Raw genomic sequence first — 26,886 nt, 5'->3', positions numbered from 1 at the left:
ATGCTTCTACTGCTTATTTTCCTGGCATCGCTCTGCCACATCCCTCAAATCAAGGCAGGACCATCTAGAGTCCTACGATCTAGTTCCCGATCTAGTTCCCGAGAGAAGATAAAAGGGCTGGTGAGTACAGATACTCTCAAGAAAGCAGGAAAAGTGGGGAAGGGTCCAAAGAGTTAGGATAAATGGTTGGGTAGTTGAGAATAATCTCTCCCCATTTCTCCTGCCCAAAGGGAGGTGGGGGAGAAGGCTGAATGTGAAGGAAGGGGAACAATATTTGGGGGAAGATGATTGGACTTTGGGAGGCTATCATAAGGCAGAGAGGACAGATCATGAGTTGGGGAAAGAAATTGGTGCCTGGGCTTAAGAAAGGTAGGAAAAGGCAAAGGTTGCAAGATAAATATAACTCACCTGGAGGATTATAACAAAGGCTGAACGGGATTCACAGATTTGTTGTGCGTCTGTCTTTGGTAGCATTTTGTTCCTCTTTCAAGAAAGATCAGATTGACTCTTTGGAGTTTCAAGTTACAGACTGCCTACAGGCAGGAAATCATTGATCCCTAACATCATTTTCTTTCCTTTCTCTCCCCCTGTAACTCGGTGATAAATTGTGGGAAATTGGGGGCCCTGAGTGCAGTAATGTATTATCAGATTTACAGATCTTTTTGATCCTCTTTCTCGTTGTCCAGAGGATCATAATGAGATTCAGCAGTATATGCATCTGTTTTTTCAGTACTGGCAGGGTTTGGAAATACCTGAAGCATTTGCAGTGTTTCTCTTTCACATCTGCAAATGTGATTTATAAACACGACGAAACCTTAATAGGATGTGGTTTGATCCCGACTTAGCATCTTGCATGAGTCAGCTGCAATTTATTCAAAAATTTAACAAACCATGGTTTTTAAAATGCTTTGGAAGCTCCCAATAAGCTCCCTGACAATGTTAAGTTCATTCAGAACCAAGTTGCCTTTCAGATCTGGGATTTGCTGACTTCCAGACTTTGGCCACGGGGAGGAGACATCTGTTAGGCTCCCAAATTCTTTGAACAGACCCTTTCACCTGTGAAAATTGCCATCATCTTTTTCCTGATGGCATATTTGGTTCTTGAAGAATTTTGATCCTCACATAGCCACTAATTTTGATCATGGGGAATGGTGATTCTTGAAACTCTTGCTTGCTAAGCAACTAATAAAGGTAAAGGGATTTTGTGAAAAATTTTAGGAAGTGTACATTATGTCCTTGCCATTACTTGGAAACACTGAATGGGTTACAAGACTCTATGCCACCAACATTATTATTCTTATTCTTATTCTTATTATTATTATTATTATTATTATTATTATTATTATATGATATTATCATTATCATCACAGTCAGACAGATGCTCAGACTGGATTTGGCATTTTTGTCTACCTATCAAGTCCTTATCAAGGACCTGGGAGAATGGTGGGGGTAATAATAATAATAATAATAATAATAATAATAATAATAATAATAATAATAATAATAATAATAATAATAATGATGATGATGATGATGATGATGATGATGATGTTTCTACTGCCTTAATTGTACCGCCATTCAGAAATCCAATGTTTTATTGCTACTATATTTTAGTGTCTTTAAATATATCTCATTTTCTGTTCTTTTGGAGAAGTAGAGAAAGCTACAAGTAGGTCTTCAACTTACAATCATTTATTTAGCGACCATTCAAAGTTACGACGGCACTGAAAAAAATGACTTATGACTAGTGCTTGCATGTAAAATCTTGCAGCATCCCCACGGTCCCGGGATCAACGTTCAGGGGCTTGGTTTCTCACCTTTTATTGAAAATTCAGGTGCTGGGCAAGTAGCATTTATTTACAAGGTGGAAATATACCTGCTGCTTGGTGCCTGAGCTATTATTGCACGGACTCCATAGCTAGAATGGAATTCCTTTGCCTTCCTAGCTTCAAGCTGAGTTGATTGCTGCTTCTCGTAATGTATAATTTGGCTCATTTGCTCGAAGAAGCCATTCTCCGTAGAAGTGCTATCAATTTTGCAGCGTACTTCATTTAGCAGGAGTGGAGGGTGGCTAAACTAGGGATAAAGAGTTTTACTTTGGGTTAATGAAACATATTTAGCCACTAAAACCTATGGTTTCCTCCCACGATTCCTAATGAACTTGCAGAATTCACTTTAAAACAAAAACAAAAAAAACACACCTCCTGGAAGTTGCAGCTTGGAATAATTCAGGAGCTGCTAATCACTGAATAGAAGCTGGAAGAAGAAATTATGGAGTGGATAAGTAAATAAATACTTACTATCCTGTTTTTCTATACTTTAAAAGCGCTCTTCTCTTCTACTCTCCTCGCCGTAAGAAACAGAGAAAAAGCCAGCCCAGATTTCAAATCTATTTGGAGGACAAGAGCAATAAATACTGCAAGTGTTTCAAAAGTGCCTTCTATGAAAGATTAATAACCTACTTTAGAGCTGTTCGGTTGGTTGTTTTTTTTTGTTCTGCAACCATGATGGAAAAATAATAGAAACTGTCTCCTACCTGCCACGCCTAAAATCTCAGCCTCTCTGTCCTGTGCCTCATTTCCTTCACTTTTTTCCATTCTTTGAGAAGAGGCCATTCAAAAAAAATTAGTATCTTTGGAAAAAATCCACTGTTTCCAGGCTTGGACTATCTTTCCCGATAACTGCAGCTGCATTTCTGTCTTTCCTTCCGGTGGAAAGTAATATTGACTAGCTGCTTGACCTTTTCTTTTCTTTTCTTTAAAAAAAGACAGCTAACCCAACCAGCTGCAAACAGCAGGGGTTGTGTGCATGGATGTTATACATCAATGGATAAGATACACTGGGGGGAAATTGACCCATCCTGGAAACTGAGGCAAAAGGGTGGTTGTAGTGAGGTCACGGGGGTCTCGAGAAACCAGGGGGTGGCTCCTGGATTCTCCAGAAGCCTCCATGGAGTCAGACAAAGGAGGCTTTCAACTGGCCGGGGGGGGGGGGGGCTGTGGTAAATTGGGAATGTGTTAAACTCCCTCAAAAGCTGTTCAGAGCCACTTAGAATAGAATAGAGCTGAAAGGGACCTTGAAGGAGAACCTGTCCTATATCATCTCAGACAAGTGACTGTCTAGCCTCTTTTTTTAAAAAAAAATCTCCAGTGATGGAGCGCCCACGATTTCTGGAGGCAAGCTGTTCCACTGGTTAATTGTCCTCACTGTCAGGAAGTCTCTCATTAATTCCAGGTTGCTTCTCTCTTTGGTCAGTTTCCAACCATTGTTTCTTGTCCTGCCCTCTGGTGCTTTGGTGAATAATGTGACCCCCTCTTCTTTGTGGTAGCTCCTCAAGTACTGAAATACTGCTATCATGTCTCCCCTATTTCGTCTTTTCTTTAGACTAGCCCAGACATGTCAAACTCGCAACGTCACGTGACGTCACGCAACGTATCGGAGCTTTTTTGCCATTGCTGGCAATGGGGTGGGCGTAGTTTCCCGATGACTCGTCCGGCCCGCGGGCCAGCAGTTTGACACCCCTGGACTAGCCAAACCCAAGTCCTGCAGCTTTTCTTTGTATGTTTTAGTCTCCAGGCCTTGGATCATCTTAGTTGCTCTTCTCTGAATTTTTTTCCAAACTCTCAACCTCTTTTTTGTGATATGGTGACCAAAATTGGCTGCAGTATTCCAGGTGTGGTCTTACTAGGGTTTTATAAAGCAGTACTAATACTTTGTGTGATATTGATTCTATGCCTCTGTTTATACAACCCAGGATTGGATTAGCTTTTTTGGCTGCTGCTGCACACTGCTGGCTCATAGTCAAGTGATCATCCACTAGCACTCCAAGGTCCTTCTCACAATTTTTAAGCCAGGTCTGACCCAATCTGTACTTGTACCTTTGATTTTTCTTACCTAAATGTAAAACTTTTCTCCACACTGAAACTCATTTTGTTGGATAGGGGCCGGGCCCATTGTTCAAGTTGGTCAAGATCTTTTTGGATCCTGGGTTTGTCTTCCAGGGTGTTGGCTACTCCTGCCAGTTTGGTGTCATCTGCAAATTTGATGAGTTCCCTTTCAATTTCCTCATCTAAGTCATTGATGAAGATATTGAAGAGTACTGGGCCTAAGACAGAACCTTGTGGTGCCCCACTGCTTATTTCTCTCCATGTAGTGCCATTAAGGACTACTTGTTGAGTACACTTTGCCAGCCAGGTACAGATCCATCTGGTGGTGATGTTGTCTATTCCACCTTTTTCTAGCTCGGCAAGGAGTAGGTTGTGGTCTACTTTATGAAATGCCTTACTGAAGTCTAAGTATACTATGTCCACAGTACTTCGCTGGTCTGTTAGTTTAGTCACTTTGTCAAAGAATGAAATAAGATTGGTTTGGCGTGATCTGTTTTTAAGAAACCCGTGCCGGCTACTAGTTATAACTGTATTTGCTTCTAGTTGTTCACAGATGTGTTTTTTGATTATCTTTTCTAGGATCTGATTGGTCTGTAGTTCCCTGGGTCCGTTTCCCCCCCCCCCCTTTCTTGAAGATGGGAACCACATCAGCCCTTTTCCAATCCTCAGGTACTTCCCCGGTGCGCCAGGATTTTTGAAAGATGTGGTACAGTGTGTTGTGATTCAGGGTCAGCCTGTGGGTTCGGCAGTTGGGTTGGACAATTCAGAAGAGGAGGAGGGGGGTGTTGGAGAGCCTGCAGAGGACAGCCCTGAGGCTTCGCAGAGCCCTCAGCCAGGCCCCTCTCATCTGGTCACTACGCAGACCCAGCTATGTGAGCCTGACAGCGTGGATGAAGATGACCCACAGCTGGCCCTGTTCAAGGATGCCCGACGCAGGAAGCAGTCAATCAGGAGTAAACAGAGGAAGGCAATGGGGCACCTCGGAAGGAGGCAGAGAGAAGCCACGCCTTGAAGGGGAATGTGTGGGAGGGCTGGTTTGCTGAAGGCAACCGTTTGAATAGCTCCTGTTTCATGGTTCGTGTTTTGCTTTTGCTCTGTTTGCTCTGTTTTGTGTCAATAAATTTGGCAGGCTTAGTTCCAGCCTCTTGCCTTTTTGTAAAGAGGTTGTCTCTGCCTTTTCTGCAGGGCTGGTAGTAGGCTGGTACAGAACATAGTGGTTCTGAGATAACATCTGCCAGCTCCTTCAGAACTCTGGGGTGTAATCCATCAGGCCCCGATGATTTATATTTGTCAAGGTCGGATAGGTGTTCTCTTACCATTTTCTTGCTTATTTTTAATTTTTGTTTCCAATTTGTCTTTTGCAGTGGTTTTTTGGTATGTTGGGCTAGTTTCTTTTTGTGTGAAGACTGATGCAAAGTATGAGTTAAGCAGCTCTGCTTTCTCCCTGTTGCCTGTTATTTCCTTGCCATCTTCTCTCTTTAGTGGACTTACAGTTTCCTTGACTTTTTTCTTGTTGTTAATACAGTATGTTGGAAGAAACTTTTTTTTTATTATGCATAATTTCTGTTGCAAGTTTTTGTTTGTTCTGAGCCTTTGTTTTCCTGACTTCATCTTTGCATTTTCTGGCTGTCTGCTGATAATTGGCCTTAGGTATGTGCCCCTGGTTACATTTTTTGTGTTTGTCCTTTTTGTCTTTCAGTTTGTCAGAGACATCTTTGTGCAGCCATGCTGGTTTCTTCTTGAATTTCTTGTTTTTCTTTTTTAGTGGTATTGTGCTGGTCTGGGCTTTTATGATCACATTTTTCACAGTTTCCCAAGCTTCTTGGGTGTTTTTTCCCGTTAGGATTTTCATCCATGGGATCTTTCCTAGGTTCTCTCTGAGTTTGTTAAAGTCACTTCTTTTGAAGTTCAAGACACTGTTTGAATTGTTTTTGGTTGCTGGTGTTTGCATTATATTAAATTCCAATATGACATGGTCACTTTTGCCCAAGCTTCTGGCAACTTCAACTCCCTCTATCACTTCTTTTCTATTAGTTAGAATTAAGTCCAGTATAGCTTTACATCTAGTTCCCTCCTCCACCTTTTGGATGACAAAGTTGTCGGCTAGGTTGGTTAGGAATCTGTTTGAGCTCCTGCTCGCTACAGAGTTTGTCTCCCAGTTGATATCTAGATAGTTGAAGTCTCCCATTACTGCTGTGGTATGCTTCCTACATACATTTGTTAGCTGGTTTGCAAAGAGTTTATCTATTTCTTCTGATTGGTTGGGTCGCCTGTAATATACACCTATGGTAATGTCATTTTTCCCTCTTTTATATGGACCCATATACATTCTGGAGAGATTTTATCTTGGATCATGTGCATTTCTGTAGATATGTAGTGTTCTCTTACATATAGTGCAACGCCCCCTCCTCTTTTTGTATTCCTGTTTTTTTAAAACAATTTGTATCCATCCATCAGTCCATTCCATTCATGGGTTTTGTCCCACCAGTTTTCTGTAATGCCAACTATGTCATATCCTCCCTTGTGTACTACTGCTTCTAGTTCACCCTGTTTGTTTCCCAAGCTTTGCGCATTTGTATATAAGCATTTAAAACTTTTATACCTGTTCATGAGCATGTTTCCTGCATCTCCTGATTGTTGTTTGGGTTTTTCTTTTTTCTCGTCTCTGCCTACCTCATTGTCTGATTTGTTTTCTTGGGATTTATGATTGGTTTTGGGTTCTAGAGATTCTAAATTGGTCACCCTTCCCTCTCAATTTTAGTTTAAAGCCCTTCTGATGAGTTGGGCCAGTCCTTTTTTTTAGTACATTTTCCCCTGTTTTCATGAGGTACAGCCCATCCCTTGCCAGGAGTCCTTCACATAGGAAATGCAGTCTATGATCCAGGAAACCAAAGTTTTCTTGGCAACCACCTTAAGCCAATGGTTTATTTCTAGAATTTTTTTTATTTTATTTTTTTATTTATTTTTTATTCCATTAATATCCCGCCCTTCTTCGAAGACTCAGGGCGGCTTACAAGCTTAGCAGTAGCCTTCATTCTATGTATATGCCTGCTTAATAGGGCTTTCACACACACCCCAAGCGGCATTATTACAAAGTCAGCTTAATTGCCCCCAACAATCTGGGTCCTCATTTTACCTACCTCGGAAGGATGGAAGGCTGAGTCAACCTTGAGCCTGGTGGGATGCGAACCTGCACTAATTGCAGGCAGCTGGTGTTACTTAAGGAGGCATTAGCCCACTGCTCCACCAAGGCTCTATTCTTTTTTCCCCTCAATGGATGTTAGCCTTTCGTTCGGAATACAGATGAGAACACTACTTGTGCTCCTAGCTTCTTAATTGCCTAATTGTTTGCAATCTCTCACTATTGTACTCAGGTTCTTTGTTGTGTCATTCGTCCCAATGTGGTGGAGGAGGAAAGTCAGCTTTCTTTCGTAGATTGGGGTTTGGCTAGAGTTGCCTTACTTCCTAGAGTGCTGTCTGCTGGTCATAATGAGAGATGCAGGCAGAGAATTACCTCCAACTGTGAGTGAGTTGTTCTCTATAAGGTGTATCTGGGATTATTACCTAAAGCTAAAGCATTGTCCCAAAGGTGCTTTTTAGCACGTATTATTGTGGTTTGATGTAATATGCAAACCACTTTCAATGTAAGGGTTGGCTGCACTTTTATCCTTTTTTCTACCCAGTCAAATCACCAGTTGAGATTTGCAGCCGTTTGCAGGGCCCCAGAGTCCCATGACCATAGTTTATGATGTTTTTGACCTATGTTTCAACCTATGCTGGCTGAGAAGCCCTGAGAGTTGTAGTCTTAAAGTTGCTGAGATTGAGAAATGCCGTCACACAGAATGCTCTTGCTTTCTGTTCCCTAATGTTGGAAAGAGGCTTTGAGGAACAGCTCGTCTGGATTCTTCTGAAAGCTGAAGGCATCAGCAGGAGCCATCTCTGTCCCAAAGCAAATGAGAAGCCGTTTTAAGGCTTCCCCTCCATGCTTCTGCATCTCAGTTCTCAGTTCTTCGTAAAGAAGGAGGAACCATTGCTCTAATCTAGAGAAACGGAAGGAGAAGCAGTGATTAATCCTCTTGAGGGACAGCCCCCCAGGCAACTGGGGAGAAAAATTGCTGTCCTGGCCCAGCCTCAAAAGGGAATTCCCAGGTGAGAACAGAAAGACATAGTAGAAACGAGAACAAGATGCTCCTTTGGGGATTTTTTTGGCTTGAATTCCCCTAGAGCAGCTTGCTTCAACTGAGCATGCTCCAGATCAGGGGTAGGCAACCTCGGCTCTTTTATGACTCATGGACTTCAACTCCCAGAATTCCTGAGTCAGCTGACTCAGGAATTCTGGGAGTTGAAGTCCATGAGTCATAAAAGAGCCCAGGTTGCCTACCCCTTCTCCAGATAGATTGGAACTGCTACTCCCAAAATGCACAGCTAGCACGTGAGCCAGGAACTGTATTGTAGATACAGGGAATTGTAGATCCGCGGCACTGGGAGCATCCTCAACTGGAGAAGAATAACCTGTTATTTGCTAGCCAATCAAAGTAATAGAACTAATAATTATTACTACTAATGCAGTAGTAATAATACTAGTAATATAATAGTAATAATCTAGTAACAATATATATATGTGTGTGTGTGTGCGTATGTGTCTGTATATATATATATATGTGTGTGTATATATGTATATATGTGTGTGCATGTGTGTATGTATGTGTGTGTGTATGTGTCTGTATATATATGTGTGTGTGTATATGTATATATGTGTGCATGTGTGTTTATGTGTATGTGTATGTATATCCAAAATAGTCCTAAAAATGTGAGTCTCGGGTATATTCATATTTAAAACTAGAAACACAGATCACCAAGACTGAAAACGTATTAAAACTGAGCTTTCACCTGTGCCTGATGACATCGTCAGAGTGTAAGCCAGGATTGGGAAGTGTGTTCTTATAGTCTCTGTGAAGCTAGTAGTTTAGCTAATGAGCGTGTTACAGGTCTGTTCAGCTCCCGCCCTTCCGTAATCAATTGCATCATTCCTATTTCCGTCGGACTCGCTGACGTCTGTTTGAGTTTTGGTGCTCTGCCTCTCTCCACTCGTCCCGCCCGCTGGGAGCGTTCGTCTTGCCACCTGCAGTCCTCTCGCTGCTCGTCTGACACTTTTGTATCCGCCGATCGTTCCTCTCTAGTGCTGGCATCGCTGTCCACGTTGGTCAAATCTCAGTGATGGACATAGCACAGAAGCGTTGTTTAAACAGGGTCCATAACATTATCTGTACTCATCCTCTTCACAACCTATTTTCCTTGTTACCTTCTGGGAGGGGGCTTCTTGGTATCCATAGCAGAACATCCAGATTCAGCCATAGTTTCATTCCATACAGCATTAACCTTGTGAACTCTCAGTGTCACTGCGTGTTTTTTTAGTTTTGCCAGCTTCGCTCACACTAAAAGCATGAAGTTATTGTTAGAACCCACACATACTGACTATGCAGAGTTATGTTGTTATGCAGATTCTGATTGGGCGAGTGACAAGCAATCATGTAAAAGCATTTCAGGTTATATGATGTTTTTAAATGGATGTCCTGTTTACTGGCACGTGCGTAAACAGAATTTTGTTTCTTGTTCATCTACTGAAGCTGAATATGCTTGTGTTTCAGATACATGTAACTCTCTAACATGGTTTGATGCTTTAGTCACAGATATCTGGACACACCTGATTCGACCGATCACTGTGATGGAAGACAACGAATCTGTGGTTTATATATCTGAGAATCGCTTTACAGGTTCCAGGTCTAGACACATTGACATCCGTTACCAAAATATAAGACAAGTAGTTAAACAAGGTTTTGTTAAATTGCAGTACGTGCCTACACATGACCAGATTGCTGATATGCTGAACAAACCACTTCCTACAGCCCAACACGAGTATCTGCACAAAAAGATGTGCCTTATCTGAGTTCTGCTTCGCTGACAAAAGAAGGGGATGTCACTGCGTGTTTTTTTAGTTTTGCCAGCTTCGCTCATTTCTGTCTGTACATTTTCCCCTGCTCTCTGCACCTGTGTTACTATCTTATCATGTAACCATAGTGAATGTCACATGTGCAGCCATGTTATGGTTTTACTCTGCCTTGTCCTACTAAGTGCACATGGCTAGAAAAAGTTTTCTCACTTTTACTTTGTATTCTGCCTGATGAGAGATGTAGTCAGTTAGGTCTTTTGTTTTCTCATTAAAAGTTTTACAGTAGAATATGCCTTGGATTTCTTTCTTTGATGTTCACCATGCATCAAATGAACCACGGTTCGTCGCCCTCTGATAGGGGAGTAATAATCCTCCCCTGTCACTCAGGCTTCCTCCTTCCCTTATATATTCAAGATGGACAGTATTTAATATTTATTTGTTATGTATATGTAGGGATGTGGGTCTATACATAGGTTGTATGTAGTATATTTTAGGAGTGTGTCATGTATGTGTTTCACTTTGAGAGCGGGCAACTAAATTTCATTTTTGATGTGTGCCGTTGTGCCCACAGTAAAAAATGACATTATTATCTTATCTTATCTTATCTTATCTTATCTTATCTTATCTTATCTTATCTTATCTTATCTTATCTTATCTCATCTCATCTCATCTCATCTCATCTCATCTCATCATCTCATCTCATCTCTGCCTATCTGCTGACTTGATGTACCATGTGAATTGTGTTCTCACAGGAATGGCTGATGCGTTATGGCTACCTCCCCCCACCGGATCCCAGAGCAGCAACTCTTCAAAGCCAAGAGGAGTTATCCGTTGCTGTTAAAACAATGCAAAGGTTTGCAGGTCTGCCTGCAACTGGGAAACTGGGTAGGTGTCTCTGTCCACTGAAGGATGCCGGCATGAATGTAGGATTACTAGACGGCTGACACATGTCCTTTTTTTGCTCTCAAGTTTTTATTATTTTTTATTTCTGTCTTGCCTGTATTGTTTTTACAAATAACTCAAGGTTGGCAAACATATCTAGCACATCTTCCTCCCCCTATTTTTCCCACAACAACAACCCTGTGAGGTGGGTTGGGTTGAGAAAGAGTGACTGGCCCAAGATCGCCCAGCTTGCTTTCATGCCTAAGGCGGGACTAGAACACGTGGTCTCCCAATTTCCGGTTTGCCATCGTGGATGCCGCAGACGCTGGAAGGCGAGCTCCGTCTTCCACATTCAATGTCACACCACTGGGGGACCCTGGAAAGGGTCGAAGGTCACCCTGTAGGGACGACAAACAAGGAGATGATCCCCACTTGATCGCAGGAGGGCAGTGGCCCTTCCGCTTGATCCGGGGCAGCCCTCCAAACTGGCGACTTTTGACCAGCCATAGAAATATGGCCTGTCACTAGGCTGCAGACAGCCGAAGTCAAACTTACCACCAGGCACTTCCAAAGCAGTGCGGATGAGACTGGGTGAGATCTGAGCCTCTCTTCAATCCTAACTATCTTTTTTTACCTGTATAAGCTGCCCAAAGTAGTTTCCCCCCTGTGGAGAGAGGGAAGGGAAATTCTATCCCACCCTCTAAGAGCAGCAGCGGCTGACTATACAAGGGAGTTTAAAACGCTGAAAGAATAACCTTATTTTAACTGGATTTATATATTTCTAAAATTTGGGGACCAAAAGATTTCTTACCCCTATTGAAGATTTGGGTTTTTACTTACAAAAAAAGAAGTAAAATTGGAAAAAGAATTATAAAAATTTTGGACTTAAAAAACCTTAAACAGCATTGGTGACATCTTGTGGCTAAATCTGATACTACAACCAGTTATTGTTTAAAAGAGACTTGGCTTGAAGCCCAGACTACAGATAAGACTCCTTCAACCTTGGCACATACCAGTTGTGAGAAGCTCAGCTGTGTTCTATACCCAGTGATAAAATTATTTTCATCCCCTGATTGTAAAGCTTTTAATCTAATACACCACTAAGAGAATATGGATGAAGATCAGGAACAGATTCTTTCTATGTTGAAAGCAATTCATGAAACTATTTTTACAGCCTCCGATGAAATAAGGTGCTATAGAAAAGAACAAGATGTCAGCCTTTAGTGACTGTTCAACATTATACCAGCAGGGGAAAAAAGTAATTCTTGACACTTACAACGGTTGCAGCATCCCTATGGTCACGTAATCAAAATCTGGGCGCTTGGCAACTGGCTTGTATTTATGACAATTAGAGTGTTCCCGGGGTCATGTGATCCCTTTTTGCGACCTTCTGACAAGCAAAGTCAATGGAGAAGCCAGATTCATTTAACAACCATGTTACTAACTGAACAACTGCAGTGATTCGCTTAACTGTGACAAGAAGGGTTGTAAAGTGGGGTAAATTCACTTAACAACTGTCTTGCAGAGCAACAGAAATATTGGGCTCAATTCTGGTCCTAAGTCGAGGGCAAACTTGGAATTTCACATCGGAAAAGAGAAAGGGACCTTGAATTAAAATCAAAACATGGAAATTCCTCTCTCTTTTGCAGATCGTGAGACTTTGAAAATGATGAACAGGCCTCGCTGTTCTCTCCCTGATTTCATTGGCACCTCAGAGTTGATGCGACGGCGACGTAGGAAGAAACGCTACGCTCTCAGTGAAAATGCCTGGAAAAAGACCGACTTGACATGGCAGTAAGTCCACTAATCCCATCTCTTTTGAAGGAGGAGTCCTGCGAATGCAGAGTTAAGCTAACCACTTCTTTGCTGTGGTTTTTGTTTTCCTGTGATTTCCAGTTCTCACAAGAATCATAATTCAGCATCTCCTCTAAATTGAAGAATGATACTTTCAGTGTGCAGGTTGTCCTCGACTTACGACAGTAATGGAGTCTGCCCACTACTTTGTAAGTAGTGACGGACATAAAGAAGATCAATCACATGACCAACCCGATTTTATGAGCTGTTTTGCAGTGGTCATTAAGCGAATCCATGGTCATTAAGTGAACAATGTGGTTTTTAAGCAAACTCATTGTTTGCTATGCAGTATTTGGCTGAAAAACAGAAATAAAAGCCATTTGGGGGCAAAAGTGTTGTAAATAGTGATCATGTGGCCGCAGGACATTGCAAATGGCTATAGCTGCAGATTGGCTGCCAAGCACCCAAAATTGCAGTCATGTGACCATGGAAAGCGGCAGCCATTGGAACTTTGCAAGTACCTTTTGAAGGGGTCCACCATAACTTCAGACAGTTGCCAAGTGACTGAACATAAGTTGAAGATTACCTGAATACACTCTTGTTAATTTCTTCTCTGCTCACTTTTGTTATCTACTTCTCATTACATAACTTACTGACTGGGCAACTGGTGGAGTTACAGGTAGTCACTGACTTATGACAAGGGTCTTCAAACTTGGCAACTTTAAGACTTGTGGACTTCAACTCCCAGAATTCCTCTGCCAGCCGGCTGAGGAATTCTGGGAGTTGAAGTCCACAAGTCTTAAAGTTGCCAAGTTTGAAGACCCCTGACTTACGAGCACAATTGAGCCCAACATTTCCACTGCTGAGCAAGATAAGTGAGTTTTGCTCCATTTTACGACCCTTCTAGCCACCACTGCTAAGTGGAGTACTACAGTTGTTAAGTTAGTAACACGGTTATTAAGTGAATCTGGTTTCCCCATGGATTTTGCTTGTCAGAAGGTCGCAAAAAAGTGAGCACATGACCCAGGACATTGCAACCATCATAAATATGAGCCAAATGCCAAGAGTCCAAATTCTGATCACATGACCACAGGAATGCTGCAATGGTCGTAAGTGTTAAATGGTCATAAGTCACTTTTTGCCATGCCATTGTAACTTCAAACAGTCACTAAATGAATGTCTATAAGTTGAGAATTACCTATACTCTATCAGAGCTGTTACACCCATTTGGAAAAAAGGTACTACAACTTACTGCTTCTGTTTCATTCTTTTCTTATGTCTCTCTTGTTCCTGCACCTTTATTCACTTTGCCATCTGTAATTAATTTTCATTATTCTTTTTTTCTTGTGACACTGAATATCACAAGCTGGGTAACAAAAGTGTCCTGTAAGAGGATATTGCCTACATATCCTGTTTCTGGGCTTCCAGTAAATATTTCGTTGGACATCTTGCAAAACAAGATAGTGAACCACACAGGACTTTGTTATACTCTCATCCAGCAAGACTCATCTGGCCTTACCTTATTCCAGGGGTTCTCAACCAGGGGTGCTCGCACCCTCTTGGGGGGTGCAAGACAATATTCCAGGGGGTGCAAAAACGTGGGTTTTAAAAATTGTAGTGTATATGTATAATTTGTTGCTGTTATTTCGAACTTTTGTAAGGGGTGCGAGAATATATCAGAAAGCGTTCTAGGGATGCGGGGTATAGAAAAGATTGGGAGCCGCTGCCTTATTCTTTCTTTCTGTTCTTTGTTTCCCGCTCCAGCATCCGCTCCTTCCCTCATTCCTCGCAACTGTCCCGCGATCATGTCCGGAATCTCATTTTCTACGCTTTTCGAGCTTGGAGCAATTCTTCAACCTTGACCTTTAAAGAAGTGTCTTCTCAGCAAGCGGACATTGTGGTGGATTTTACGACCTCTTATCATGACGACACATACCCCTTTGATGGGCCTGGAGGCACCCTGGCCCACGCCTTCTTCCCTGGAGACTATCCCATTTCAGGCGACACCCATTTTGATAATGAAGAGACCTGGATTTATGACCCACAGAATGAATCACCAGGTATCTTCAGGATTACGACACACCACACTACGGGACTTCAGTATCTGCTAAAAATATTGTCCAAAGAACCTCAAATCTTGACTAAAATGTCCTTTTTCTCCTGATTTCAGGCCGTGGTACAGATCTATTTGCTGTAGCAGTGCATGAGTTTGGCCATTCCTTGGGACTGTCTCACTCTTCTGTTAAGGAGTCCATCATGATGCCATATTACCAAGGTCCTGTCGGTTTGCCCCACCTCTATCAACTTTCCATAGACGACACCATGGGAATTCAGCAAATCTACGGTGAGAGGCTTTGGTCTTACCAAAAACACAATTCTTTAATGCCATCCTCTTTCTTTCTGCCTTGACTGATATTTCTCCTCCTTCTGGAGCATTTTACATGTACCAATCACTGTTTCTCTATTGCTTTCCTCTTGTGCTCTGCAATAATATGATGATTAGGAATCATGGATGTTGTACAAAACAAGTTTACGAAAACACAATTCTTTAATACTACCCTCTTTCTTTCCACCTTGACTCGTATTTCTTCTCCTTCCTGAGACATTTTACTTGTACCAACCACCGTTTCTTCTCGTGCTTTGCAATGACTATGATGATTAGTGAGCATGGATGTTGTACACAACAAGCTACTAAGTGAATTTGAGGAAGTTGTTCTTTTCTTTCATCTTTTGACATATAGAGGTAGTCCTCGACTTACAACAGTTCATTTAGTGACCAAAGTTACAATGTCACTGAAAAAGGTGATTTATGACTGTTTTCCACTCTTATGTCCATTGTAGCATCTTCGTGGTCACGCGATCAAAATTCAGATGCTTGGCGACTCCCTCATATTTATGACAGTTGCAGTGTCCCGGGATCACGTGATCCTGTTTTACGACCTTCTGATCAGCACAATGGGGAAGCCAGGATTCACTTAACAACCGTGTTACTAATGTACCAACTGCAGTGTTTCACTTAACAGCTGTGGCAAGAAAAGTCATAAAATAGGACAAAACTTACTTTCACTTAGTAACCGAAATTTTGGGTTCAACTACCTGTACATTCCTTCTCCTTTCTCATGTCAGGAAATATCTCATACTGTCTATTGCTACATTTGATCTGTGGCCACCTCATTCTTTCTCTCCTGTTTGTAGGTAGGCGGCCTCATGGTTCATATCCAGACCAAGACATTCCGGTGCCACCGGTTCCCACAGCGCCCCCGATCCCAGGCATACCACCAGACAAGCCGAAAGAAAAGTGAGCCTCTTCTCTGATTGGTTGAGCCTACTAAGTCTCCCTTTCCTCACTGGCTCTTGTAAATGTGATGCAGCAAGAGTCCTTTCCATAGAATGGCAGCCACTGAGCCAAATCAGAGCACAATTCAATGCAGGTGGTCCTCAACTTACAACCATTTAGTGACTGTTCAAAGTTGCAACAGCACTGAAAAAAGTGACTTACAATTGGTCCTTCTACTTATAACCATTGCAGCATTCCCGTGGTCATGTGATCAAAATTTGGGTGCTTGGCAACCAGCATGTATTTACAACAGTTGCAGTAATCTGGGCAGTGGTGGGATTCAGCTGGTTCACACCACTTTGGCAGAACCGGTAGCTAATTTTTTGTTGCCCAGGCCCAGAATGGACTTCTGGAAATGTCATCCACACAGAGAACCGGAAATTCATTCTGGGCCTGAGCAACAAAAAATTAGCTACCGGTTCTGCCGAAGTGGTGTGAACCAGCTGAATCCCACCACTGATCCTGGGGCATAAAAATCGGTTGCCAGACAGACAGGGCAAAGGTTGCTGCTGCTTCTCTTTACAGGCCCACTTGGTCCTTCTCCAATGCCTCCTCTTGGAATTGTACCTGATCTTATTGCCAGTTTTCATGCGAATACAGTGTGGAACGGGACAGTTCTGCTTCTGCTTCTTAGCGAGGAACCGCTTGATCTTGAAAGTCCTATGGGACGAAATCATCCAACGCGGCCACCGGCTACCACAACGGCAGCAGACAAAGAGTGCAACTTAGGTTTAGATTCAAAGGACCACACTAATGCCAACTGAAATAGCAGCCTAGAACAGGGCTTTTCAACCGGTGGTGTGCGTACCACTGGTGGTACTTCAGCACCTGGCAGGTGGTTCGTGATCTAGACAAGTGTAGCAGGGGCATGAGCTGAAGTGGCAGCAGTGCCGCCCAGGCCTGCTGAGGGCCCAGGATTGGCTCATGTGGCTCTAGCTGATCGGTGCTTCCAACGGCACTGGGGGTGGCCGGCAGCCGCACACAGTCTTTGGGCGGAGAGTCAGCTGGAGCTGCAGGGTTGCTGAGGCTCTGCTGAGGGCCCTGGATTGGTGCGCACAGCTCCAGCTGATCAGCGCTTCCGGCAGCCTCTGTTATCACCAGGAGCAGCAGACAGGCCTTTGGGTGAGAGAGTCAGCTGGAGTTGCAGGGCTGCCTGGGCTTGGCAGAGGCCCCAGGATTGGTGCACTCAGCTCCAGCTGATCAGCGCTGTGTTCAGTGGCCAGCCAGGGAGTGGGTGACTGCATGGGGGAGTGAGACCAGGGTAGCGACTGATGCTGGATCTCTCCCTGAGCCTCAGAGAATGGCGCACCCGGAAGAGAAGGAGAGAAGAGAGGAGGTTTTGGCGGGAGAGGGAGAAGGGGGAAAAAGATAATGGGGAAAGAGAAGGGGACAGAGAAAAAGAGAGGGAGAAGAAGAGAGGCATCTGTGAGAGAAACAGATCAACGAAGGAATAGGCTATGAAAGAGAGAGAGAGGAGAGGGAGAGAGAAAAAAGGGCCGACCAGCCACCTGACCACCAAGGTAGTGGTGCATATTAATAAATATGGATAAATTCAGTAGAAGGCTCAGAATGGAGTTCCGGCACCTTTTTTGGATGGAACCTTGTAGGGTAGGCAAGGCAGGTTGTATGATGTGTGTCAGTTCCGGCACCTTTTTCTTTTACAAAAAAAAAAAAGCACTGGATAAATTCATCATACATTTGTCAGTGCAAAGGGAAAGTGATTCAGCAAAGGAACCGGCACCGTAGAAATTAAAACCAGTACTTTTTTCGTTGTTGTTGGGTTTTTTGGGAGGTCATCACACCTTGCTAAGCACTGATGAAACTCGAATATTGTCATGTCCTAAAAGCGGTACAATCTGTGAAAAGGTTGAAAAGCCCTGGCCTAGAAGAACCAACTGGGAATAGCCAGGAACCCAGGAAAAGAAAAAAAAAAACCTTAATGAACAGGAGTGTGTCTTTTTGACGAGCAGAAAATGAAGGATCTATATTTTTTGATATCTTGGACCACAGCCAATGAGCAACCTACCGGACAACATGAGTAGTTAGGGCATTTGGGTCTAGCACAATTCGCCACGGCCAACTCACCACGGCTAATTCAGCACGGCCAACTCACCACACACAACTGGCCATGGGATAATTCGCCACGGCCAACTTACTGTGGGACAAAAGTTATTTAATATCGAAGAAATGGTGAAGCAGCATCATTAACGAAAGCACGCAGAAGGAGGGACCAAATGAAATGGCAGTGGCAAACATTAAGATCATTTAATAATTTTTAAAATTATTTTAAATAATGAAATAAAATGGATGAACTGGCTTGTGGCGAGTTTTCCCGCTGCAAATTGTCCTGTGGCGAGCTGGCCAAAGTGAGTTGGCCATGGCGAACTGGCAGCCGGAGTTGTCCCATTCCGAAGGCATTTAGCAGCTGGTATTGTTTTATTTTATAAGGGACGCGGTGGCTCAGTGGGTTAGGACACTGAGCTTGTCGATCAGAAGGTCAGCAGTTTGGCGGGTCGAATCCCGAGTGCCGTGTAACAGAGTGAGCGCCTGTTACTCATCCCAGCTTCTGCCAACCTAGCAGTTCGAAAGCACATAAAAATGCAAGTAGAAAAATAGGGACCACTACGGTGGGAAGGTAACAGCGTTCCGTGCGCCTTTGGCGTCTAGTCATGCCGGTCACGTGACCATGGAGACGTCCTCGGACAAGCGCTGGCTCTTTGGCTTTGAAACGGAGATGAGCACCGGCCCCTTGAGTCGGAAATGACTAGCATGCATGTGCGGGGGAACCTTTACCTTTACCTTTATTGTTTTATTTAAGTAGCTACCCAAAGATTTAAAAAAAAAACCTCTTGTGCTAGTCGTTGTTTTTTTTAAAAAAAATAATTTTTCGTTCCTCTATCCTTGGGGACTTTTTTTGCTACTTTCACAAACCCTAAGAATCATCTTCTGTCTTAGGTCAGCAGCACGGAGGTCATGAGTGCATCTTGGCTGCTTATGGGTGTGTATGTGTTGTGTGGGGTTCAGCAGGGAACAGACTGCTGATTTCTTCCTGCTGGTGCAATTGGGAGTTCTCAGGATCAAAAAAAGTACAAGAGGGGTAACTATAATGATCTCATGCAAAGTCCAGGGAGAGGAAGATTGATATGCATAACTATTATGGGATGCAGAGGAGGAGGAGGAGGAGGAGGAGGAGGAGGAGGAAGTGAGGCGCAGGGGAATTCCAGACAAGGCTTTTATTGTGCACCCTCAGGCTTCATGCATGGAATTTAGTATGGAAGGCAGCATTGTTGATTTCCCTTGGTAACTGCCCCTCCGTCTCCCCACCGTTTCCCCTATATTTTTTTCTTCCTACAATAAAGAAATCCATTAACAAGGGGAACAGAATAGCTTTGTCATCTTGTTTATAGGGATCAGTTTAGAAACAGCCAGTGTTAATGAGGAAAGCCAAGTTTGGTTTTAAAATCACTGGCCATATTTTGTCCTGGTGGTCTCAACCTAACCCCAATGAATTAATTGGTCCTCCTATTAATTCTCTCTCCTTTCCAGGCCTTCCTTGCCAGCATCTGAACGTTGTAAAGCCGGGTTTGATGCTATTGCTAATATTCGTGGTGAAGTTTTCTTCTTTAAAGGTAAGTCAAACAGGGCATCGTAAAAATAGTCCTTGACTTACAACCAGACCAGAACTTTTGCTGGTAAGCAAGGTAGCTGTTAAGTGAACCCCGCTCAGTTTTTATGACTCTTTTGGCCACGGTTGTTAAGTGAACCACATAGTCGTTAATTGAATCCAGCTTCCACCCATTTGCTTTGCTTGTCAGAAGCCAGCTGGGAAGGTTGCAATCACGTGACCCTGGGACGCTGCAACCAACACAACCATGTGACCCTGGGATGCTGCAACCACCACAAATACATGCCGGTTGCCAAGTTCTTGAATTTTGAACTCTTTGCTACGGGTGTTGTTTTGTCAAAAACTAGAAGCAAATGCTGGTTGTTGGCAAAACTGTCATAAAACAGAGTCACGTTACTGCAGGATGCTGCAAATGTTAACGTAGCTGTGTTATTGAGCCGCCAAAGTTTGATCACATGACCACAGAGGGGCCCAACTGTTGGAATTTTGAATCCAGGTTGTAAGTCCCCACTTTTTGGGTTGGTCATAACTTCAGCGGTTGCTAAGTGATCGGTCATAAAGCAAGGACTATCTGTAAAATGGGAAAACCCATAGTTACTGGTTGTGTGGACATTTGGAATTGGAATACAGTGATTGCTGCGACAGGAAACTGCAGCAAACAATTGCATAATTTCCTTGTGCTACTTACTTTCTCTCCATCGGTAACACAGCAATTCACATGAACCGTTGCTGATTTCTGGCAATACATTCTTTTTTTATTATTATTTTTGAGATATTGGGAGATTTAAAAGGAACCGGGCAGCTGCCCCCATCAACTTTGGTTTCTATGAATTTTTTGCAGCGAGACATTTTTGGAGGATACAGCCATCCCAGAATCTCGTTTCCATGGAGCCAGCCCAGACTCTTCGCTTCTGGAACGGACTCCCCCCAGATTTTAAGGCAATTGATGCTGCGTACGAACGTGCCAACGACAGCCAGATTGTGTTCTTTATTGGTGAGTGTGGCAAGGTGGCAATGGGGGGTGGGGTGGCAGATTAATTCGGAAGGAGAGTCTATACTGATGCAAAAGGAGGCTAAAATAGGAAAAATCAGCTTAAGATCAAGATTTTACAGGAAAATCTTATAAGCCGAGGTCTTTCAATTAATCTGCAAGTCAGAAACCAGGCATGTATAAGTCATTCACTGTCAGGTCCAACAAAACAAGAGCGACACACAGAGTTACTTCTGAATAGTTGGTGGGATCCTTCGTGCTCTCTGAGCTTGGTTGTTTTCTTGCTTCCAGTGTTGGAGCATTCACCACCTCTGGAGGCAAGTTGTTCCACTGGTTAATTGTTCTAACTGTCAGGAAGTTTCTCCTTAGTTCTAGGTTGCTTCTCTCCTTGACTAGTTTCCATCCATTGCTTCTTGTCCTGCTTTCAGGTGCTTTGGAGAATAGCTTGACTCCCTCTTCTTTGGGGCAGCCCCTGAGATATTGGAACACTGCTATCATGTCAGCCCTCACCCTTCTCTTCGTTAAGCTAGTCATACCCAATTCCAGCAACCGTTCCTTGTATGTTTTAGCCTCCAACCCCCTTGATCATCTTTGTTGCTCTTCTCTGTACCCGTTCTAGAGCCTCAACATCTTTTTAACATCGTGGTGACCAAAACTGGAGTTGTGTCCGACTTTTGGCGAGTGCTTTCGAGGCACGTGCTCTCCATGCTACCCCGTCAAGCACAGCTTCTTTCAGTTGGTGGATGTTCATCTTCGTATTGGTTACAATGGTAGCAAGCCAGCAAGCTCTTTGCTTGCCCCTTGTTCTTGTTCCACTAACCATTCCTAGCATCATTGGCTTCTCCAATGGCTTTGTTTGCGTGACGTGAACAAAGTAAATCGGATGTGGTGTTGTGAGCTTGGTTCCTAATGGGTCTGGTTTTACATGATTCAGCACCTTTGGGTTGGTTGCACTGCTGTCCACGGTTTACGCAGTAGTTTACACCAGCACTACAGTTCAAAGGCATCAATTCATCTTTGGCCAGCCATTCTTAATGTCCAGCTCTCATACATCATTATAGGGAAGACTATTGCTCTAACTAGCTTGCTTTTTGTATTTATATCAATATCTCTGCTTTTCCAGGGAGATGATGATAGATAGATGATAAATGATTGATAGATGATAGATAGGCAGACAGAGAGATGATAGATAATGATGATGAAGATAGATGATAGATTAAAAGATGATGAAGATAGATGATAGATAGATAGATGATAGATAATGATGATGAAGATAGATGATAGATTAAAAGTTGATGAAGATAGAGGATAGATAGAGAAATAGATAATGAGGATGAAGATAGATGATAGATTAAAAGATGATGAAGATAGATAGAGAGATGATAATGATGATGAAGATAGATAGATGATAGATTAAAAGATGATGAAGATAGATGATAGATAGATAGATAGATAGATAGATAGATAGATAGATAGATAGATATAGATAGATAAAAAGATGATGTAGATAGATAGATAGATAGATAGATAGATAGATAGATAGATAGATAGATAGATAGATAGATAGATAGATAGATAGATAGATATTTGGGGGCTAGGTATTAGATTTTGTAAATATCTGTTTGAAAATATCTGACTCATATCTGGAGAATATGGATCGAATACATATGGCCCCAACAGAAGTTATTGATGGAATTGAATTTGCCTCTCTTCTACAGAATTAATTTCTTGCTTCCTCCTCTTTGCAGGACCCTACTACTGGGTTTTTTCTGACACTCGAGTCAATCATGGTTACCCCCGTCCCACATCCGATCTGGGACTCCCTCCTGGCACCGTAGTCGGGGCTGTGTTTGTTTGGCCTCACAATGGCAAGACGTATCTCTTAGAGAAGAACCGCTACTGGCGCTATGATGATCAGCTGGGCCACGTGGAACCGGGATATCCCAAACCGGTCAGCCTCTGGAAAGGAGTTCCTTCTGAGCTGGATGACATCACCCATTGGAATGATGGTATGTTCTGCTTTCTCAAATGCAGCGACTTTAAGATGTGTGGAGTTCAACTGCCAGAATTCCCCAGCCAGCAACTTAAGAGTTGCTGAGTGTGAAAAACACCACACTAAGGCATACAATACAGTAGGACTGTGGCCCACTACCGGGCCGTGGCCTGTTTGAACACGGGCCAAGCTAGCGATGGGCTCCTCTTGTGCTTGCATACGAAGCTCCACATGTGAACATTCTTCGCTCATGCGAGTGGGGCTTTGCCCGCGAGCACAAGCACCCTCCACTTGAGTGAGTGCAGCTTTGCGCAAGCACCCACCACTCATGCGCAAGGCTCCGTTTGCTTGAGTGGACGGGGTGTGTGCCCGTCATTTGCACCATTGGAGCTCTGCGTGTACGCATGCACCTGCCACTCACACACACACCCTCCCTGCACCAGGCTGGTCCACCAAGATGAAAAGGTTGGGGCAGGGGTAGGCAAGCTTGGCTCTTTTATGACTCATGGACTTCAACTCCCAGAATTCCTGAGCCATCTGGCTCAGGAATTCTGGGAGTTGAAGTCCATGAGTCATAAAAGAACCAAGCTTGCCTACCCCTGGGTTAGGAACTGCTGTTGTAGGGAGTCTGCAACAAGCCTGTTCTAAACTTTAGTTTTTCCCCCCAATAATTATTAGTGACACGGAATTGCAGAAATGCACAGTGCAGCTCCTGCATATCAAAGCACTGAGCTGTGCAGATTTTGGTACCAAGTAGAGGTGGTCCTCAACTTACAACCATTCGTTTAGTGACCGTTTGAAGTTACACCACCACTGAAAAAGGGACTTGTGACCATTTTTCACACATACGACCGTTGCAGCGTCCCCATGGTCACGTGATCAAAATTCAGAGGCTTGGCAACTGACTCGTATTTATGATGGTTGCAGTGTCCTGGAGTCACGTGATTTTCCCCGTTGTGACCTTCCGACAACCAGATTCACTTAGCAACGTAACTGTAACTAACTCAGCAACTGCAGTGATTCACTTAACAACTGTGGCCAGAAAGGTCGTAAAAGGGGGCAAAATTCACTTGACAGCTGTCTTGATTAGCAAAGGAAATGCTGAGCTCAGTTGCGGTCATAAGTCGAGGACTGCCTGTATTGAGTCTTTGACCTAACCATTGTCCCAGCAGTGCTGAGAATAACTTGTAGGTACTAAGGCTCATGTTTGAAAATAAATTCACAGAAAAAAAACGACAGTAAAATAGAAAATCATAAGGGGGAGGACAGCCTCCAAGTCAAATGAACAAAATCCTACATCTGGGAATTCCTAGCATTTAAGCAATATAGCAAGTTTATTGTTAAACATCAAAGGATGTTCAGAAGTGATACTGCTGGGCCCTCTAGCAGGGGTCTCCAACCTTGGCAATGTTAAGACTTGTGGACTTCAACTCACAGAATTCCCCAGCCAGCACACGCTGGCTGGGGAATACTGGGAGTTGAAGTCCACAAGTCTTAACATTGCCAAGGTTGGAGACCCCTGCCCTATAGGCATCTTTTCCTTTCCTTTACTTGCCTTCAAAAAGCCAGCGATGGGAGGAATTGTTCCGTATTCCGATGTCCTTCCCATTCCCATTTTAGTTAAGTCATTTGTGTCACAGACATATATATATTTTAAAGCATATTACCAAACTCCCCCAGGGTTGTTTATCTTTATTTTTCAATTTTCTTTAAATCATCTTCCAAGCTGAAAAAGTCTTCCTCTCTTTCTACTACAGTATGCATCTAGTACAGACACGTCAAACACAAGGCCCGGGGGCCGGATCCGGCCTGCGAAGTGGTTTCATGCGGCCCGCGAAGCCATCCTGGCAACAGGGAGGGAACGGCCCCCACTGCCTTGGCCCTGGCCCAGAGACCCTCCTTCTGCCAGAGACCCTCAGATCTGTCCCACTCCTGCCCAGGCCCCCATAGGCACCCTTGATGTGAACGATGTAGAGCTGGCCACGCCCACCCAGTAGGCCATACACACTCTAGCCACGCCCACCCAGTAGGCTGCGCCCACCCTGGCCACACCGACCCGGCCCCTTGAGGGCAACCGCAATGCTGATGCGGCCCTCAATGAAATTGAATTTGACACCCCTGTTCTAGTACAAGTTAAAAGAGGTGGGGAAAAGTGGTCTCAAAAATAGCCAAGGTACTTTTGTAATGTATGGCAGTGAAAGCTGGACCATAAAAAAGGCCGAGCGCCAAAGAATTGAGGCCTTTGAGCTATGGTGCTGGGGAAGACTCCTGCGAGTTCCTTGGACTGCAAGGCGATCAAACCGGTCAGTCCTAGAGGAGATCAACCCTGACTGCTCTTTAGAAGGCCAGATCCTGAAGCTGAAACTCAAATACTTTGGCCACCTAATGAGAAGGAAGGACTCACTGGAGAAGACCCTAATGCTGGGAAAGATTGAGGGCAAGAGAAGAAGGGGACGACAGAGAATGAGGTGGCTGGATGGAGTCACTGAAGCAGTAGGCGTGAGCTTAAATGGACTCCAGAAGATGGTAGAGGACAGGAAGGCCTGGAGGAACATTGTCCATGGGGTCGCGATGGGTCGGACACGACTTCGCAACTAACAACAACAACTTTTGACACAGTAAAATCCCGATGCATTTATTTCCACAGTGTAGTAATGGAGCCACTTCCTGTAGTAATCTCAGCCATTGTTCACTTCAGATGAGTTCCTCCAAATTCAGGGACAAAAGAAATGTCATATTCATTCATTCATTCTTCTTTCCCTTGCAGGCCATACATACTTCTTCAAGGATACTCACTACTGGCGCTTTAAAGGCGGCAATGTAGAGGCCGATTCAGCCCATCCACGCTCCATTCCCCGTGACCTGATGTTTTGCTCAGATCCTACCACCGTTCCCCCGAAAGGACCAAGAACTGGGCAGAGAGGGGAGGACGGCCTATGCCTCTGTGGGACCAACGGACAAAACAAAAACTCCTTCACGGCTTGGATCTTAATTCTGCTTTGGATTATATGGTGATTGCTAGGTTAGCTACACAACTATGCACTTTACATTATCATAAAGAGAAGAGGAGACGAAACAGCGGGGAAATACGGTATTTCCTAGCAAAAGATGCGCCGGATACTTTTCCTTTTATTCTTTTGGTGCTCTCAGTATTTGACTTTGGCTTGGCGACTTTGTTCCCATGCTCAGTTGCTGAAAAAAGAAGTGCTTAGCCTTAAAACTAACTTCGAAGCCCTGGATCCTAATCCTGAATGTGTGATTATATCGTTTCTCAGGGGTGAAGGAAATGCATTCTGCGCAAGCTCAGGGGTGCTGATCTTTCTGATTCTGTCCCGTACCAAAAAGCTCAGATTAACCATAAATCACGCGATACCCTTTGTGCTTCCTCTGAGTGGAAAGCAGATAAGGGTTTAAGCTCAGGTTTGTCTTCAGGATGTCACTAGAGGTAGGAGACGGGGGGGGGGGGAAACCCACCCCTTGGAAAAATAAGTCTAACCTGTGAATACATCAGCATATAAAGAAGAAGGATGTGAGAAAACCAGGATGTGAGTGAGGAATATCTCGGGAAAGTAACTCATCCAATTATGGTCTGTGTATATTTGACTTTGTAGGATGAACACCATTTGGGACTGTATAAGATTTAAAAAATTTCGGTCCAGAGGCTAGATTCTAAGAGAAGAGCCCAAGCATATTGGAGGGAGTTAATTTAATATGATGTAAAATCTGCTTGGAGATGAGGGGAGGGAAGAGCAGATTAATCGGGAAGAAATGAAATGTGCATCACATTTTAATAATAAAACCCAGAAGTAAACCATCCTGACTTGCCATTGCTGTTTGGTCTCATCCCCCAAGACAAAACTAAGACTTTGGGAAGGAGCTAAGTCAGTTTCCGAGTTATGGGCTTAATTTGGTTCCTTGGTTTCTATCCTGTAGAAATAATTTGTGTGCATCTAAAGATATCTAGTTACCATTATTACTCAGCCTTGACCACCTCAAGATTTTTATTTTTATTTTTATTTTTATTCCATTTATATCCCGCCCTTCTCCGAAGACTCAGGGTGGCTTACAAGCTTAGCAGTAGCCTTCATTTTATGTATATGTGGATTTCAACTCCCAAAATTCCCCAGCCAGCATTCTCGGAGTTGTAGTCAACACATTTTTTAAGTAACTGAAGTTAAGAAATACTGGGTTAGGTCACCAGGATCCCACATTATATCCCATGCCCTTGTGATTTGGTTAACAACCACTTAATAACTGCAGTGATTCACTTAACATCCATGGCAAAAAACAACAACAACAACCATAAAATCAGACGCAACTCTTAACAATCTCTTTGCTGAGCAATGAAAATTCTGGTCCCAATTGTTATCATAAGTCAAAGACTATGTGTAGTGTCTTGAACCTCTGAATTAAATGTGGGATAAAAA

General features: G+C 43.5%; 1 protein-coding gene across 1 annotated transcript; it reads left to right on the top strand.

Moving 5' to 3' along the window:
- On the top strand, window positions 1–26,886 carry LOC308678659 (matrix metalloproteinase-25-like; the record flags this gene model as incomplete). Its single annotated transcript, XM_081345888.1, has 10 exons — window positions 1–120; window positions 10,590–10,722; window positions 12,369–12,513; window positions 14,278–14,573; window positions 14,684–14,857; window positions 15,709–15,811; window positions 19,397–19,479; window positions 20,317–20,469; window positions 22,215–22,475; window positions 25,227–26,886. The coding sequence occupies 10 exons, from the start codon at window positions 1–3 to the stop codon at window positions 25,472–25,474; spliced, it is 1,716 nt and encodes a 571-aa protein (XP_081202014.1). The 3' UTR covers window positions 25,475–26,886.

The sequence above is a fragment of the Vipera berus genome (assembly GCF_964194415.1).
Source record: "Vipera berus genome assembly, chromosome: Z".
Lineage (NCBI taxonomy): Eukaryota > Metazoa > Chordata > Lepidosauria > Squamata > Viperidae > Vipera > Vipera berus.
This window is presented reverse-complemented; position numbering and strand designations above follow the sequence as displayed.